Below are 19,159 nucleotides of genomic sequence, written 5' to 3' on the forward strand. Positions count from 1 at the left end.
GACGCTGAACTACAAGAACATTGACCTCGAAGATGTGAAAGTACGAGAATTTGCACAGCAGCTTTGTCACTGCAGGGGTCAAATGTTTGGAAGTGGTGGAAAAACGAGTATACTACAATACACTAAAGGAGAGGAAAGAAAAGGCAGGCCCTAAATGACTGCTGAATGAAGTGTTAGTTAGTGTGATGAACTACTTCGGGGAGTTGCACTTGAGTCTCTGGCTGTCATGGTTTCTTTGATTTTGCCCAGCTGTCCTGTGGCCCGAATGCTGAAGTTTACCAGCTTAATGTTTAATCTACTAAAAATGCAATGTGAAGACTATATAACAGTGTAAAGCCGGATAGCTATTGTCAGTGGGAGCAAAACCACAACAACCGCTAATGTGCAATTCAACGAACAAGCAAAATCAGAGAAGATGCTGACAGAAGTTGCTTCTATGTCTCTCTTTCTCTCTCTCCCAGGTGTGCAGTGATCATGGAGGCCGCTGAGAGAATGAAAACAAAGCAAGATTACATCAACTCATCTATCAACAGGTTTGTATCTGACCAGGTTTACCAGTGAGGCATTAAAATAGGACACGGGCCTTCACAAATTTCTCCCTGAGCCCTGAGAAAATAAGAAACCCTGTTAGGCTGCCCTTTAATCATTACATCCATTAAGGGAAAGTCAGAAAAGGTCTTTCAACTTAAGGCTTCCCATTTCCTCCCGTTTATTTATTAAAACATAACAGTTTGATGAAATGGGCTCCAATCCAAGCATGTGTTTATTTAGCGAGGCCGATGAGAAGATGCTCGGTCATAGGCTTGTCCTCTGGCATTTACTCTCAGGATGGATTTTCCCACTGTCCAGAAAAAGACTGAATGTCCCCTAGCTGGCAGTCACTGTGACCATACTGGGAAGTTCAGGGAACTCTGCTAGCAGTAGGTTATTCTTTAATTGGTATTCCATTTATTTTCAATTTTTCTGATTGAATTTGGGAATGTGGAAAAGTATGCATTAAAAAAAAATCCAAATAAATGTTAACGTGTTATTCCAGGAGACCCGAGCTGGAGATGGTAGACTATGTTCGACGGATTTACCCAAGCCTCCAGTTCGCTTTATATTTTCTTTGTTCTTCCAAGTGGAAAAGTATATTTATTTGACTTTATTGCAGATGCTTCAATTTTGCATCATAGCTGAGGGTTTTTTCCACACACTAGGGGACAAAACCACAACTGTGCTCTGAAAGCCATTCTTTTCTATGGTTTCTATTCCTGCTGGCCGTGGCGACGTGAAATACGTTCACACAAGCCATCTATCCATACATTTGCTTCTGCTTATCCTTTTCAGGGTCCACTGGGGCGCTGGAGCCTAGGCAGGGTACACCCTGGACAGGTCGCCAGTCTGTCGCAGCGCATTCACACAATCATTACAATATATGACATGCATAAACTGTATGTAAACACCCACATGTGGTTGAAAAAAATGACATAAAACTTGCAGAGTGCAGCAGCCAGTGCAAGAGACATTTTGGGTTGTTCGATTTACCCGGAAGTTATCATTGCGTCATGTGATAATGTGCGATTTGCTTTTATATTTCAAGCATTTCTAAAATGATTTCCTATTTTTATTTTTAGGCTAAAGAGGGGCTCTCCGGTGGGGGAAAGTGGTTTCTGTTTCACTTCAGTAGAAAACAAGGGAGGTGAGCACAGAAGAGAGGGAACACTAAAACACCCCTTTACCCCACTGGAAAACCTCATTAACCAGAAGGAAGAATCATCCATGATGGCCCACAGGAGGTCGAGCTTTGACCCTCAGAGCAATGACAATGCTCTCTTAGTAGGAGTCAAGCTGCCCAGATCAAATGGCTGCAGCATCAGGGACAAGATTTCACTATGGGAGGGCAAGGAACCCACTCATTCATCTCTAACCTCGGATAACGTGGGCCAAAGTAGCGGTGTAAAAAGGACAGACTGGCTGCCAAAAAGCAACAATAAATGTATAGAAGACAAGCAAAGTGCAGAAAGTTGCACAAAAGTAGCCCATAAGGAAAAGCAGGATCTTAGGAAAGAAAGTGTAGGAAAAAATGGAGATTCCAGGCCTTGTTCACCGGTTGAACCCACAAAACAGCAAAGAGGAGCATTCAATATCAGTAAGCCTGGTAGCAACCAAGTAAAGGAAGACTGTAAAAGAGTTGTAGTTCACAAAGAAAAACAAGAACACGAGAAAGAGAATGTAGAAAAACTTGGGGATTCAAGGCCCTGTTCGCCTACATCAACAGATAAACAGCAGGTGGGAACCCTGAAAAAAAGCATTGACAGGAGAGCAGCAGAACAGACGAGTCATGAGAAGAGAGCTGTATTCAGTCTTTTTAAAAAGCTGGAGGCTATGGGGGGGAACCATGGAAAAATGCCCCCAGAGCTTGGAAACTACTTCAGCCCACCGAGCAAGGACAAGCAACTGGAGGTGAGGAAAAACGAATCTGAAGCTTTAGCTCAAAGAAGCACAGTTGCAAGATCTGGGACCAAAGAAAAGAAGGAGCAGCATGAAAATGTGTACACCGAGCCAGGTGCACCCCCCATCAACCCCGTCCCTAAACCCCAACGAACCTTCCAGCACCCAGCTACTGCCTCCCTGGGAAGGAGGCAAGGCAGAGGGCAGAGGAACCTCCCGCCACTACCGTCAGTAGCTTCGAAAACTTCCTTGAAACCTCCCTCTGGCATCTACGGAAGACCCAGAGGTGAGAGAGTCCGGGACAGCTTCAACAGGTATCCATGGATTAGAAAGATTATTTGCTTGGTGAAGTTATGCCAGCTGTATGTAATGTATTAACTCATGCTTTCATCTCATGATGACAGGAGATCCTTTGAGTTCGAAGACCTTGCGGGGTCAAATGGTCTGCTCTTCTCTCGCTCGCTGTCTCAGGAACATCACTATGAAGACATCCTGGGTCAGACACCAACCTGCATTATCCATTGAATACCTTTATGAGCAAATTGTAGTGGAAGTGTAGTTAGATGGGATGCAGTTGATTCCAGAGCTGAGTTTTTTCCTCTTCTACATGCTAATTGTAACATGCAGATACAGTATTCAGCAGAAAACAATCAAGTATGAGTACAATTTTTGTTAAACGTGTTAAAAAAAAAAAAACCCCTCCTCAAAACTGCCAGGTAAACTACTTTACCACTTTTACTGCATCAGAAATTAAGTCCAAAGTGTCATGGCAGGACTGCAGCCCTGCTTCACTGTAAAATACTGAATAATGTTAACTTTGTGCACAATTATCAGACATGCTTGAAAACTTGCGTCAAATGCGTTACTTCTGGTTTTTCTGCAGACTCGTCAAATGAGAACCCGTATGAGGATATAGAGTTGGAGAGCCAATGCTCCCAGCAGTCTTTACCTTCCTCTCCTGGTGCTGACACTGCTAAGGTTAAAGTATACCCTGAACTTGAAACAGCAACTACTTGGTTTCAGTAGTTAGAAATAATTATGGTTATTATTATTTATTTATTTTCTGTCCATAGGCCTCCAGACCAGGGTTCTTCAGGCAGAATTCAGGCAGAAGCTTTAAGCTGCTGGACATGCGGAGAACCAACCAGCAGATCCATAGCACTGGAAGCAGTAGAGGTGTTTCATCTCCACCCCAGCTCAGCCCTCCATCTACCCCCACCGGACCTGAACAAGCCTCCTGGCTGCCCGGGGATTCCTATGGCCGCACCTGCCGGAGAATACCGACGGTCTGTGTTTGTGCATGTTTTTTTTTTTTTTGCTGCAGAATCTTATCACATCCATTTTGAACAGTCGGTTTCTTTTATTAACCCTGGCAAATTATTAAGCACATACTATTTAAGACTAATTTGCATGGTTAGTGCTAGTTTTTTACTGGAATGACAACAGCTGGGCACTGATTTAGTGTTTTTAATTGGAGAAAACAAGCACTGCACTGTTTTGCTAGTGATGGATTAGTAGTTGTACCTCGCTTAAGAGCAAAAATAATCCTTTCCTCACTTTTTCAACTTTCCTACTGGAATGTACTGAAGTCGGGGGTGACTTTGCTCCCAGTTCTGATTTCCGAAGCAAATGGAACGTTGCATTAGATTAGGTATCACTGTGTTGGTGTTGTTCCTGGATAATCAAAATAAATGTTGATCCAGCTTCTGCAAGGGACCAATCATGTCATAAGTTTGTGACATGGAAACATCATCACACCACACACCATAACCATAACCCTCAACTCCAATCCTAACTGCCTCCGTTTTTGGATATTTTCCTATACATCAGATACAGCCTCTTTGCACACAGATATCACGCAGTAGTATTTACTGGCACTGAGACATATTTTTATTTATTCCTTTGGACAGGTTGTACTCAGGATCAACAGCATATTTGAAACTCGGTCCAGGAAAAAGCATCTCAGAAGGATCTATCATTATGCTGAGACAAGCTCGGGCAGAGGTGACAGTGTTAAAAGGAATGAAAATTGATTGTAATATTTATTTTACTGTCTAGTAAGTTTGTATTTTTGGGTTTTAATTTACAGTAACAGATGAGAACAGTGACTCTGAGAGTGAAATTGAAGAAAGAGCAAAAGGTAGGGTTTCAATTATTCATTTATCTGTCATTGTTTCTTTATTTTTCACACTGAGGTGTATAATAGTGCTCTGGCTTACATCCTTTCTTCCAGCTCACCGCCAGCGTCTCGTGTCGGTGAAGTCTATACTGAGCCAGCCGAGCCAGGCTCAGGTCCACACCAGAAGACACTCACTCGAACAGGAGCTCCATCAGCGCAAACTTTTTGAATATTTCCTGGTTGTGTCGCTGCAGAAATCAAAGGCTGGAGCGCACTATCTACCAGAGGTCACACAGCAGTTCCCTCCTAAGGTCCTTGAATCATGTCTCATTTTTGTAGTAGTTTAATTTAAGACCAAATACATTAAAAAAGAAGAAATGCAAGAAGTGGTAACTGATCTTAAATCTCTCACCTCATTTTAACTGCAGCTGGAGCGAACCTTCAAGTTCATGAGGGAGACGGAGGATCAACTGAGGATCATTCCTCAGTTCTGCTTTCCTGATGCTAAAGACTGGGAGCCGGTGGAGAGATACCCAAGGTGAGGAGTGTGAAATGAACAGGGCGACACACTTATCTCAATATAATAAACACTGAAAATTCAACTCTTTATACCACGGGAAACACTATCAATTTCATTAATAGTGTTGACTTTTACAGTATATGTGTATTTTCTCTTTGAAAAGTAAAAATACACTAATTATATTTTTGTCATGGCTCTTCCCTCGCAGTGAGATGTTCTCATTTGTTTTGACTGGAGTGGATGGGAGCCGAAGGTTTGGATACTGCCGGCGTTTACTGGTAAATAGAAATCGTGTGCCGTCACCGAACAGGAAGTAGCTAAATACCACAATGACGGCTGAGTAAATAAGCATACCAGAATAGTGTGCCTGCGCCTGTGGGAAAACAGCCCATCTCAGACTCTGGGCGGAAATGTGTGAGACTGGGAACTGTGTATGTGCGGGTGCGCATGTGTTTCTGCTTATGCATTTCTGTAGGAGGAGTGCGTGTATTGCAATACTGTTGATTTATATACTAGTCTGTCCTCATGTCTAGGAGTACACTAGTGAGTATTATGTGTCATATTTTCATCTTTTTCTCACAGCCTAGTGGAAAAGGCAAACGTCTGCCAGAGGTCTATTGTATTGTCAGCCATCTTGGCTGCTTCAACTTGTTCTCCAAGGTAAATCACTCCTCCGCAGATAGCATCCTTTATTACCCTATATTGTCATTGTCCATGTCCATGTACAACAAAATTATGGGCACTCCACACCAACTGTGTAGGAATAATGTATAGATAGTAAGACACCGGGAATAAATAACAAACAGGACAAATATATACAGTCAAAAGGGATATATACAAAAAAAGAGAAAGGGACACATTGGAGACAAAGTGCTTGGAAATAGTGGAAGAGTCTGTATGCGAGTGGCCTGAGTGATGAGGGTTACTCAGACCATGGCGCAGATTAATATTGTGAGTGGGCAGGGGTGGGGTGTGGGGGGATAGTGCTTGTTAACAGTCTGAATGGCCCAGGGAAAGAAGCTGTTTGTGAGTCTGGAGGTGTGCGACCTGATTGACCCGAGGCACTGACCAGGTTGCAGCAGGTCAAACAGGTGGTGGGCGGGGTGCAAGGGATTACCTATGATGGCTCTGGTTTTGCTGGGAGAGGGGGTGACAGAGGGCAGCCACTGATTTTTTTTTTTTTTGGGTGGTGTTAATTATCCTCTGTGCAGCCTTCCTATTCTCAGTAGTGACCCCTTCATACCAAACACCCAGGCAGTAGGAGAGCACCCTCTCCACCGAGGAGCGTTAGAAGGCCAGCAGCAGCTTCTGGTCCCAGTTATTCTTCCTCAGGACACGGAGGAAGTGCAGCCGCTGCGGGGCTTTCTTTAAGGGGCGTTGGTGTTGTGGGTCCAGGTGAGATCGGTGGAGATGTGGGTGCCTGGAAATGAAGGTGGAGACAGATTCCACATGTTCTCCACTTAAGATGAGAGGGTGGTGGACCTGCCTGTGCCTCCTGAAGTCCATCATGAGTTCTTTTGTTTTAAGGATGTTCAGCTTTGGGTAATTTTCTGAGCACCAGCGGGACAAGTTCTCTACCTACGCCCTATACACTGTCTCATCTCCATCAAATATGAGCCCAACCACAGTGGTCTCATCAGCATACTTGACAATAACAATGGTTAGATGGGTTGGTGCAGAGTAGGGGGCTGAGAGGGCAGCCTTGCGGGGATCTGATACTGAGTGACACCAATAAACAACCTTTATTTGTCACATACACAATGTAGTGAAATGCTTGTGTCTGAGCTGCAGCATTCCAGGGCTTGTTTTTTGGGGGTTTTTTTTTTAGCATGGCGGGTCTAGCCAGGACCCTTACTGGATAGCGGGTGGGAATCGAACTTGTGACTCCTGCTCCAAAGGTGTGTAGTCTTACTATCCAGAACCATGTCTGATCAGTTTGATCAGAGCCTGTACGTCACTCATCATCCAAGGTTTTTTAGTTAGGAAAAACCCAGATGGTTTTGGTCACTGTCACATTCTCTACGCAGCACTTACTGTAGAAAGGGACAGACTGAGTAAAGGTCTCCATGTCCTGCTGTTCAAAGATGGACCAGTCTGTCAAAACAGTCCTGTGGCTGGAGGATCATCTGGCCACATTTAATGACCTGGGTGCTTCAAGGGGTTTGTTTCCTGAGCAGGGTGTAAGCAGGGATGAGGAGCAGAGAGTGGTGGTTAGATTAAGGAAACTTAATATGTTGGTGGAATTTGGGGAGTACAGATTACAAATGAAATTAAGCTTGTTTTATATGCACGCATTCTAGGTGCTGGATGAGGTGGAGAGGCGCAGGGCTCTGTCTCCTGCCTTGGTCCAGCCTTTCATGAGAGCCATCATGGAGGCCCAGTTTCCAGCTCCTAGGAAAACCATCACCATCAAAACTTTTCTTCCTGGTTCAGGCACTGAGGTGAGCGACAGTGGAACCCCCCCACCCCCCAAAAAAGTAACAAACTGTAAGAAAAAGTCAGATAAAATAGTTAAAAATGTCTTTTTATTTGGAATCCTAAGCATAAATCAAATAAACTGCTAAGAACATTGCCATTTTTTTTGACCAGATTTTGAAATTTAAATCTCACTATACAAAATTCATCCAGTTTTGTTTCTTTCATCTAAAAAAACACTGCAAAAAAATGAAACCTTTATTGACACCCAGTAATTTGGAACTTTTACTACATTTTTTCCTACACATGTAAAGATTTGACAAAATATTTGCTGGCTAAATGTTTTTGCATTTTTGCCTAGCAGTTGTGGATGAACAGCTTATACAGTTCGCTAACCATAACTAGAGCTGAAAGTAGTTCAGATCCAGATTAAAATGACTTGAAATGAACATATTTAGAACCGAATGATGGAATGGATTTGTCAGTCCATCAGACACAACTTTGGTGTTACATTGAGTAAGCTGACAGGATCAAATCTTTTAGGTGATGGAGCTCTGTCGACCCTCTGACTCACGCCTGGAGCATGTGGATTTTGAATGTCTGTTCTCCTGCTTGAGTCTGCGCCTGCTTCTCAGGGTTTTTGGCTCTCTGCTGCTAGAGAGGCGAGTCATCTTCACAGCAGACAAGCTCAGGTTTGTCCCTTCATTTAAGCCATATTGTCTGTACACCAAAATCCATATCTTCCAGCTATATATGAAGCTGTACTGTTTATGCAGTTATGAAAATGGCAAATATTAGTTGAAAGCAGCAGGGGTGTTTTACGATAAAGTTACAGGATATGTGGGTGGTCTAGACTCACAATTTTAAATAAATTTAAGGCAGTCCCAGTTTTATTTAGGGAACATACCAGAGAGCTAAGGCCAGCTGAGTTGTTGACGTGTTGGGACTGGTTTGTTTGCTCTGCTGAAAGCCACTGGGAGTCAGAAAGATCAGCCACAGTAGTAGAAGACAGGAATGCAAAGTGCAGTGATGTAAATGAAAGAATTCTGTAGGCTTGGTTTTCTCTCAGGGCAATGGTATTACATTAGAGAATGGCTAGTCTCTATTTAGACTGTGGTGCCCTCATGCGGTGAGAATAACTGATAATTCTCTCCTTTGTCTCATATAGACTAAAAGGGAAAGTCAGTTTTGTTTTGTTTTTTAAATTAAAATTCATTAAAAGCTCAATTTAATAATGTTCCACTGTTGTGTTCTCTGCTCCCTCCTTTAGTACTCTTTCCCAATGCTGTCATGCAGTCGTGGCATTGCTCTACCCCTTTGTATGGCAGCACACTTACATCCCAGTGCTGCCCTCAGCTATGCTCGACATCGTCTGCACACCAACCCCTTTCATCGTGGGCCTGCTGTCCAGCTCCCTGCCCCAACTCACTGAGCTGCCCCTGGAGGAGGTCAGAGGAGTAATACAAGTGTCACTGCAATCATATAGGAATACATTACTTATGAGCTGCTGTGCAGAGAAATAACCTTTTTTCTGTGTACAGGTTCTGGTTGTGGATCTTGGGAATAGTCGATTTCTCAGACAGGTCAGATATTTTTAAAGGCGTGTGTGTGTGTTTATGGTTTGTCACACTCTGTATCTGTGTAGATGAAATTGTTTCAGCCTCACCCAGACTTTCTCAAAAAAAAAAAAAGCGTTGTAGCCAAAGAAAAATTAAAAAAAAGCCTTAAATGTGTATTGTTTTTCAAATGGTCAGTGCGTATGTGACTTCTTATAGAAGCCTGCTTCCAGCACTGGAAAAAAAAGGTGCTTTCTGTCACCCAGAAGTTAAAACTTCTAGTTATATTCACAGAAGTCTGAGTTAGTAAGTTGAGATTTTAAGATAATAACCTGAAACTTTGACTTCTGGGCGACAAAAAAATGTTTGTTTTTTCAGTGACAGAAAGTTTCCATAACTGTTCTTAGCTAGTCATAGAGCAAAGAAATCAAAGGTAGTTATACCATAACGTAAGTGCTTTTGCAGCAAGAGAAAGTTTACAGCACTTTTTGTATTGACTTCACTTTTTTGAGATCTAGAGGCTATATTTATCTTTCATAACGTTTCTAAGGTTACATCTACCTATCTATGGTTTATGAATACATTTTCTTTCCTGTTATCTCACATTTAGTTGGACGATGAAGACTCCATCCTGCCACCTAAGCTTCAGACGGCTCTGGAGAACGTTCTGGAGAGGCGAAGAGAGCTTGCTAATGAGCGAGGAGGAGATACAAGCAGCGGTGAGTCAAACTGAGGACTTTTTTCTATGACTCTACAGTGTCATAGAGGCTTCTTTGGTGGCTTTGAGGCTTCTTTATGGTTAAACCTAGAACACAAACATGGTTGTGGTGACAACGCTTATGTGCTTTAATGTGGATCTGCTGTATATTTACCATGTTTACCACCAGGTTTTAGTTGGTGCCAGAGAAAAAGTCAGTAGTCACTGTAGTTCAAAGACTTGATCCCCTAATAATTTGGAATGTCATGAAATAATTCATACTGGGGTAAAGGGATAGAAAGACTAACTAGAAGATAAAAATTTCTGTAAACATCTTTTTGAACATTATGTAAATGGTTGATCAGCAAGTCGACTTTGTTATGTTTTATATTACCACGTCTAACATCCCGTCTCCAGACTCAGGCCATCTTAGCACCATTGTGTCCGAGGCCTTTGTTCGATTCTTTGTGGAGCTGGTAGGCCACTATCCTCTCTTCATCACCGGCGAAAGGGAGGACGGCTACTCCTCTTCATCCTCCTCCCCTGCCTCGTCCTTCTTTCAGCGAGAGGGTTTTCGCAAAGCCATCCCATCCAAAACCGTGCGCCGCTTCTTGGAGATCTTCATGGAGACGCAGATGTTTGGCTGGTTCATCCAGGAGAGGGAGCTTCATAGGCAGGCTCTCAGAGGTACAGAGGCACAGCAGAAAGAACAGGAATTTTGTCTCAAAGTGTGTTTTTTCCCAGAGGTTTCTTCCTGTTGAAAGGGAGTTTTTCCTTCCCACTGTTGCCAAGTGTATGCTCATAGGGGCTCATCTGATTGTTGGGGTTTTCTCTGTAATACCTCATAGTAAAGCCTTGAGAGCACTTTGAGTTGTTTTATCCCCCATTTTCAAAGGCTCAAAAGTAATTGGTCAAAGTAATATCATTTTAAATCAAAAGATTTTTTATACTTGGGTCAGAATCCTTTTGCAGCCAACGACTGCCTGAGGTCTAGAACTCCTCATCTGGGGCCTTTCTGTGTGGAGTTTGCACTTTCTCCAGTTCTCTCCAAGTACTACATCATCTTCCAGTCCAAAGACATCATAATTAGAATAACTGGTGACTCTAGATTGGCCATAAGTGACTGGTGACTTTTACAGACAGGATGGATAAATTTAATGGGTATGGGTGATGGGTTCTTCTAGCTCTTCATGATTGTTTTTGTTTTGCTTCTTTTAATCTCACCAGGACTGTTTGAAGTGAGAGTGCAGGAGTATCTGGATTCTATCCATGATAATGAACATAGGAGGGTTAACAGGTTTCTCAAAGGCTTGGGTAAGGAAACAACTGCTTTATATACACTGCTCAAAAAAAATTAAAGGAACTCTTCTTAAGGAGTGTGTAACATCAAGTCAGTGAAACCTTTGGGATATTGATTTGGTCAGTTAAGTAGCAGAGGGGGTTGTTAAACAGTTTCAGTTGCTTTGGTGAAATTAACAACAGGGTGACTTTTTTTCACTAGTTTTGTATTTGGCTAGGGTCAGTGTCACTAATGAGGTGATACCTGGACCCTACAGAGGTTGCACAGATAGTCCAACTACTCCAGGATGGCACATCAATACGTGCCATTGCCAGGTTTGTTGTGTCTCCCTGCACAGTCTTAAGAGCATGGAGGAGAATATAGCAGACAGGCTTTACTCTAGAATGGCTCTTAATCTATCAGTAGGACTGACATATAGGCAATGACACTCTGACTGCCATTAGGTATTGGGATGAAATCCTTACACCCGTTGTCAGACATTACATTGGTGCAGTGAGTCCAGCCTAATGTGGTCAGAGTATGCAGATATGATACCATGATACCATTGGCAGATTCCCACATCTAGGAGCTCTGTGGTGCCATGGTCCAGACCTAGGAGGAGATCCTCCAGGACACCATCTAGAGCATGCCCCAACGCTGTCAGGCATGCATACAAGCACATAGGCACCATATAAGCTACTGACTACTATTTTGAGTTGATTAATGAAATTTTAGTAAAATGGACAAACCTGCTGCATCATTTTTTCCAATTTGATTTTTGAAATCTCTTTGAATGCAGCCCTCTGTAGGTTGATACTTTTTATTTTGATCAAAGATATGGCATGCATTTATTCCACATTACCTTTCAAATTGTTCCTTTAATTTTTTTGAGGAAAATATTGTTTTGGGCTCATTCTCACTTTTGGTCACTTTGTGTGTGTGTCTTTTTTTTGTTCCAGGAAACAAAATGAAATTTCTTTCAAAGAAATAATACAACAAATAAAGCACTGAAACCAGGAAAGTCTTGAAGAACTACTAATGTAACAAAGAAAAACACAACCAAATTTTGTTCATCCTGATTTATGTCACTGAACGAGGGATTTTGCAAACAAATTAATCCTGCCAAGGGAAAAATGCTGCTGCATGTCACACAGATGAAAAACCTTGTTGATCCTTTTTATAACAGGATTCTTCAGACATCATCAGTTTATGCATGTCTGGTTTTGTGTTTGGTGTGTTGCTGTGAGCTACATATGGCTGAGGAATTAACCTGGATTAATGGGAAATAAATAGACTGATTAGTAGTAAGAGTGGTAGTCTGGATTTGAATATAAGTTAAAGTGAAAGAAGCGTTCGCAGTAATCTTTTAAATCCACCAGGGGGCAGTAGTATATTTTTGCTGTTCAGACATATTTTGACAGTGACTGACCACAAAGTTACACCAAATAGCATTTCAGTTTTCTTTTATTCATAACATGACAACATCACATGCACTTTGAATAAATATCCTCTGGCTATGCTGTGGTGATTTCTTGTCTCGATGCTGTCATATTTTTTTCGTTGCCATCAAAGCAAATGGCAATATGTCATACAACCGTTGCATTACATGTTTAGATTCTCAGTGCCATTTTTGTAAATGTCTTTTCTCTCTCTTCCTCCTCCAGTTTGCACATTTTCAAATGATGAGCTTACTTTATGGTAAATACAAGATGTATCCAATGACACGGTGCAAATTTTACAATTTCCGTTTGTTACACGCTGGGAACAAGAGAATCAAAGCCGAGGGAATTGCACTCACTCATCATTTGTGTGCCAGTTTTATAACATGAGTAATCCACATGCCACCAGTTCCCTAACTACTGGCTGATGTGTTTGTATGTTTGAAGGTATTTGGTTCTTTCCTTTTCTTTCTTTCTTTTCTTTTTCTTCTTTTACTACAAAGAGCCTTGGTTCAGGGTTGGTGGCAGCTTTACTATTTTAGTCTCTGAGTCATGGAAACAAAGCAGATCCTCAGCCCACAAAGAGGAAACATCTTTGTCAGCAGGAAAACATAACACAGGTGCAGAGCAGAGCATAGTAGCGTATTGTCTTAGGGATGGTATGTTCAGTCCTTGCCTGTTGGGCACGCCTGAGAGCCCCTAACCTGTTACCTTGTAAATGGCAAGTTCACACACAGGCTCGCTGACACACTTGCTGATTCTAAACACAGATGGCCAAAGTGCAAAATCTATATTACAGTTTTTACCGAATGCCTAAACACTAACTGTGATTCCTGTAGCACAATTTCTAAAACTAGTCAGACGTATAGCAAAACCACTCACTGAGTGTGCAAAACTAAAAGCACAAAAACTGCTTTGCACTCAGTTTGCAATTTTGTAACACACACTTTGCAAGACTGTAGGCACAATTCACTGCACAACACTCAATTTCCAAATTTCCAACACACTCCTAGCAAAAGTATACACATGTATGGCTATCATTAACACTAATTTGCCAACTGTCTGGCACACTTTCACATGTGAAAACTTTCTTAGATAATTCGTTCACTTTGCAATCAGCCTAAGCACTATAATACAGGTAAGCTGTGTGTGCGGAGTACAATGGTGGGAGCAGAAAGAGTGAGAAGTAGAGGAGGCCGAGGAAGAGGACGTGGAGGTGAAGAAGTAGGATGAAGAGGACGACAAGGACAAGGAGGAGCAAGAGGAAGACGAGGAGGGGGCAGAGGAAGCATGTTCACTGCAGACCACGTAACCCATATAGTCATTATGGCGATTGCAAATAATCCTATACTTGGAAATAAACACTTGTGTTTGTTTTGATGTGTTTGACTAAACACCAGTACTTGAAGTTTGGATCCCTCCATGCTTATGGATCTATGACAGAAGTATGAGCTCAAACTGACATAGCCTACCTTGTGCACAGGGAAGGCAAACGCCAGATGTGTTTTGTATTCATACCATCGGTGTGCAGTTGGCGCATTGTGTGCTTAGTAGATGATGGCTTGTGTGTACTGTTTGATACGGAAACACCATTTTTACAAAGGTGTGAAGAGTTAATCTAGCTGTGTTTGCTTTTGCAAGAGAACTAAAATGTTTGGATAATTGGGTGACAGGTTGTTTTATTTGTGTGTAGAGTTTTGCTAAATTAGCCAATAGTTACATAACATGTGCTTAAGCAATCAGAAAAAACTGTAAACAGACACACCAGACTTTAAAACCCACACGGTTCACATTTACTTCAGTACTTGCCAATCAGCCTTTGGGGCTGAAGTGTAGAGTACAAAAGTGCCAAAAACTGCAATTCCTCATAGGTTAACTTTGAGAAACTACAGTGACATCACCTGTTGTTTGGTGAAATCCCATTGTGAAGGCTTGAGATAAACATTTTTGACATAATCTTAGGGTTTTGAAACTGGGTGTAGATAAGGAGCAGACATGAATGCGAAACCATATAATCATTGGCTGATGACCTGGCAAACACAAATTAGTAGCCTATCCTATATAATGCTCCCATCTAACCCTTAGAATGACCATAATTTACTAAATGGACGGTCGGTCCTGAAATGAGCAACTGGCACCATCAGCTCAGCTGGAAGGAGGTTAATGAGATTCTGTTAGAGGGCAATAGAGGCCAAAACTGTTTTTGGCCTCTATTGCCCATTTTAGAACCCAGCCAAAATTTCAGTGATTTAGCTTTTTGAAATTTCAAAGATTAAAAAGAAACGGAAGAAACACCTTAAAGCAAGCTATGAGTTTTGTTATTGCAAAGTTTGCTGCACCAGAGGGCGCCCTGCAGTCCTGCTTTCCTGTTGACATGAAAATATTTTAGAAAAATACAAAGTCACATTTAATCAACAACATTATATAAGATCCAGTTCAAAGTCAATACAAATACACAATTTGAACATGGAGATGAGAGACGATGAAGGGATAGTTAAGCGCTTCTGACAGGGCTGTGGGGGCAATAAAAACACGTGTTCCCTGAATACACATGTTCAGTCGGGCTGTCACAGAGTAACAAATGTGAAAATCATACCACAACTTCCTATCTGGCTCCCAAGGTGGGAAGGCTGCTGTGCTGTGGGACAGGAGTCATCTCAGGAAGATGAATGGATGTGGTGAGAGAAGAGCACGGACAGCGGCTGGAATGTTTGCTCAACCCACTCAGGTTCTTGGAGTTATGAGTATGTGTGTGTGTCTGTGTGCGCTTGTGTGTGTAGAGAGGGGTGAACCCCAAACCCAATGTATCACATACTGTTTCCTGCTTAACACCTGGCTGCGGTTCAGGACAACCAGCTCGTTAGCGAGGAGGTAATTATGGTTCCGATTAATTCCAGTCAGCAGGGGTTGACCCCCGAAGCCTTACATCCTGCACTGGTGTATTTCCACAGCAAACCTCCCAGTGGAATATCTCCCACTGAAAACACAAATGTCATGTGTTTTCAGTCAGCGAGAGAGGACTCTTATTTGGCACTTAGAGGCAACAATAGCTTGTTGAAACTTCGATAATTCTCGCTAAGTCCCTTTCACGGGTGCCTAATACCTAACTGCATTCCACCTTTAAGAGATGCTACACAGTGGTACCCTGACTTGAGCACAGCTACCTGCTGCAAAGCTCAGCTTGGCAATACAATGTAAGCCTGCAGGTAGGCTCATTATTCTCAGCAGAAATAAAATCATACAAATATCATGGCCCATTAAAACCAGCAGCTATTTCAACTGGAAAATCTCTTCAGAGATACGCCGACCTCATTTCGAGGCTTGAAAACCAGTGTTCGCAACTCTCTTGAGGCTGCCTCTGCTATTTACATGATTTATGGTGTCATTTATGGAGGCGTGGAGGTGCGGCAAGCAAAAGCAGCACTTTGCATTAATCAAAATGAAAAGTGCTATGTCGTTTTCTGCCATTTTGTTTTCAATTTTTTCTACCTTCTCTCCCACAACCCTCAATCAAAAAGGGCATTGTGGTTAGACTCCAGACGGATTTGGATTTTTTTTAAAAAAAGAAAAAAAAGCTCAGGGTGTTTCTAAACCCCAGGTGCTGCATGAAATTTTTCACAAATTTTGTGTGCCTAGGGTTTTCAAGTTATCACTACACAAATACGGTGCCTGGGGGGATGCCCATACAGTGCGCTTGTGCTTGCTGAAAGTTGGGGAAACCTTCCTATTTAGTCCAAAACATCTCACAGTAGTTCAACTTGCTTGATTCTGGCTGAAGAAAAGTAAGAAAGTAGGGAAGAATTTGATATCTGAGAAACTGATTGACCATGCACACTGAAAAATGCATGCAGATGTACACTACACACACACTCAGATGCACTGAAAGTTTCCTGAACTTGCACCCGTCAGCTTGTTTTTCAGAGCTGCAGGTGCAGTGTCCAGCTGCAGCACTGCCATACATGCCAGCGGCTTGAATCATTTCTCCCCCAACCACCCCTCTTCTGAGAAGGAGCCATCAAAGCATATGGAGAACATAACAGCGAGGCAGGAGGAGGTGGGGAAGGAGAACAGTGGAAACAGTGGAAAGAGGAGGAAAAGAAGAGGTGAAGTGGTAGGTGTAGAGGAGAGAGAAGGGGATTAGGAGGGGAGCGTTTCCATTCCCCTGCTGCTATGCTTGACCAGAAGCTAGCAAAGAGGACGAAAGAAGTGTAAGGAGGGGAAAAGGAGAGAATGGGGCGCTGAACATGTAACACAAGGGTAGTGTGAGAAGAGGAAAATAAGTGTGGATTGTGTGTTTGACCTCTTTTTCTTGCCCTCTTCCTTTAATCTCAGATTTTGAAAGGAGGAGAAACGGTGAGGCTCAGAAATAGAATTCGAAAGGGGGAGAAAGAAGAGTAGTGGGGGGGTGGGGGGTGGGGGGGGGCATTGAAGCTCAGGCCACACACATAGATTTCCAGGCCTGAGGGTGCGTCAGTCAGGCCTGTCTGCATGTGGTCTCCTATACGTGTCCAAGTTTATCCACACCACTATTACACCACCATTAGTCGTGGCAACCGATGACAAGGGTTAAGATCCTCCGCTCGTCCTGTTTTGTTGTTTTTTTCCTTCTATAAGTCGTTCAGCTCTAAGGATCTTTTAAAGGGTCATACCCCTAATTTCTTTTAAAGTTTCCTATCTCACCGCTGTCTGACTTTGTGTCTCCGCCGAACACGGAGAGGAGTCAGTCTGGAGCCTGCAGAGTGGACGTGGACAAACACACTCATGCACACATAGACTAGTTGCAGGGGATTGTTTGTCAGGATAGTTACAGGGTGGTCTGGTGTTTAAGTGTCGGTATGTCGGCTCATGTCTCTCTTAATGTGGTTTTGAATGTGTGGACGTTGTGCGTGTCTGAGGACTCTGAGCGGTTATATTAAGTCTTGTGGAAACGTAATAAGCACGAGGATTCAAGCGTTTATTTTTTTAGGTTTTCCTCGAGAAAATTCACTGGCGTAGAGACAAGAAATGAAACAAGGTGAAAAATCACCCCTTATCACCTATGTGGTATAATAAACCTTTAAAAAAATATCTTCACACAGTCTAAGTGTAAACATTTTGTGTTTGAAATTTCCACAAGGAATGAAATTTTTAAGTTATTTTTGCAGATATTTATAATAAGTTTAGTGAAAATCAAATAGAAATCTTATATAATGATAGTACTAAATGAATTAATAATAAATTAACAATTAAATGTACATCTGTATCTGTATCCAGTATCAGGGAAATCCATCTAGTGGAGAGATCTCACCTGAAAACAAAAAGGAACAAATTACAATTAAGCAACACTAATAAAAAGATTGCTGTAGTCATATTACCAATTGGTTTTAAAGCCTCAAGTGTTGCCTCTTGGCTGTTGCTGTTTTTTTGAAGTCAGAAGTGGCCATATTTAGAAGACAGGATTTATGTTGCGCTCTTTTTACCTCTGAACTCAGATGATGGAGAAACGTCACAGAGTTTAATATATTCCAGTAGTAAAGTCGAAAAAAATGGAAAAACTGGATTTTTTTTACGCATCACTAGTAATGACGTTTCTTTTGCACTTAAAAACACCAGCCATCCTGGGGCGCACTGACAGAGGCGAGGCTGCCAGAAACTGGCGGCACCGGGCCCTCTGACCACCACCAGTAGACAACGGGTGAAGTGTCTTGCCCAAGGACACAACGACCGAGACTGTCCAAGCCGGGGCTCGAACCGGCGACCTTCCGATTACAAGGCAAACTCCTAACTCTTGAGCCACGATCGCCCACATTATCTGTGACCACCATTACCTTCACCCTCAACAACTTCTCAAGCGCTTCTCTGAGCCCTTGGTATTTCTCAAGCTTCTTGTGTTCCTTCTTTCTGATGTTGCTGTCATTGGGAACCGCTACATCTATCACTATGGCCATCTTCTTCTGTTTGTCTACCACCACTATGTCCAGTTGGTTAGCCACCACCATTTTGTCCATACCGTGCAGGGGCCTGTCCTTCCATGATGGTGCCTCCTCTTCCTCCTCATTCTTGGGTTTCTGCTACTTGAGGTATTCCACTGAGCACGCAATCTGTTGGGGCCATCTTCCTGATGTATTCATGGATGTTCGTTGTCTCATCCTGGACCGTGGTGCTGACACTCACCAGTCCCTGGCCCCCTTCCTTCCGCTTAGCATACAGCCTCACGGTGCTGGACTTGAGGTGAAACCCTCCATGCATGGTCAGGAGCTTCCTTGTCTTGATGTCAGTGGCTTCTATCTCTTCTTTTGGCCAACTTATTATCCCAGCAGGGTACCTGATCACGGGCAGGTGTTGATAGCCCGGATCTTGTTCTTACCGTTCAGCTGACTTCTCAGGACTTGCCTGACCCTCTGCAGGTATTTGGTGGTTGCAGTTTTTCTAGCGACCTCTTCATGGTTCCCATTTGCCTGTGGGATCCCCAGATACTTGTAGCTGTCCTCCATGTCTGCAATGTTGCCTTCTGGTAGTTTGATCCCCTCAGTTCTGACTACCTTCCCTCTCTTTGTTATCATCCGACTACATTTCTCCAGTCCGAATGACATTCCAATATCATTGCTGTATATCCTGGTGGTGTGGATCAGTGAATCGATGTCTCGGTCACTCTTGGCATACAGCTTGATATCATCCATGTACAGGAGGTGGCTGACAACTGCTCCATTCTGTAGTCGGTA

At 42.7% G+C, this 19,159-nt stretch overlaps 1 protein-coding gene across 1 annotated transcript; it reads left to right on the forward strand.

Annotated features, from left to right (window-relative positions):
- The first annotated feature begins 468 nt into the window (after positions 1-468).
- On the forward strand, positions 469-12,160 carry LOC146615357 (DENN domain-containing protein 2A-like). The gene is made up of 19 exons (XM_085376840.1): positions 469-533; positions 1,617-2,747; positions 2,838-2,929; positions 3,317-3,411; positions 3,507-3,719; positions 4,344-4,437; positions 4,523-4,573; positions 4,667-4,863; positions 4,981-5,090; positions 5,281-5,350; positions 5,655-5,732; positions 7,373-7,513; positions 8,031-8,179; positions 8,758-8,935; positions 9,029-9,070; positions 9,654-9,762; positions 10,158-10,427; positions 10,968-11,054; positions 11,979-12,160. Exons 1-19 carry the CDS (start codon positions 475-477, stop codon positions 12,008-12,010), a joined length of 3,198 nt encoding a protein of 1,065 aa, XP_085232966.1. The 5' UTR covers positions 469-474; the 3' UTR covers positions 12,011-12,160.
- The last annotated feature ends 6,999 nt before the right edge of the window (positions 12,161-19,159 follow it).

Source organism: Diplotaxodon limnothrissa, linkage group LG17 (genome assembly GCF_057381915.1).
Source record: "Diplotaxodon limnothrissa isolate DT_005_m linkage group LG17, D_limnothrissa_male_GT1.1, whole genome shotgun sequence".
Lineage (NCBI taxonomy): Eukaryota > Metazoa > Chordata > Actinopteri > Cichliformes > Cichlidae > Diplotaxodon > Diplotaxodon limnothrissa.

Coding starts and splice junctions, on each gene's coding strand:
- LOC146615357 (XM_085376840.1), top strand. CDS start 475: ATGGAGGCCGCTGAGAGAATGAAAACAAAGCAAGATTACATCAACTCA. Junction 4,864..4,980: donor CACAGCAGTTCCCTCCTAAG/GTCCTTGAATCA, acceptor TTTTAACTGCAG/CTGGAGCGAACCTTCAAGTT. Junction 9,763..10,157: donor AGGAGGAGATACAAGCAGCG/GTGAGTCAAACT, acceptor TCCCGTCTCCAG/ACTCAGGCCATCTTAGCACC.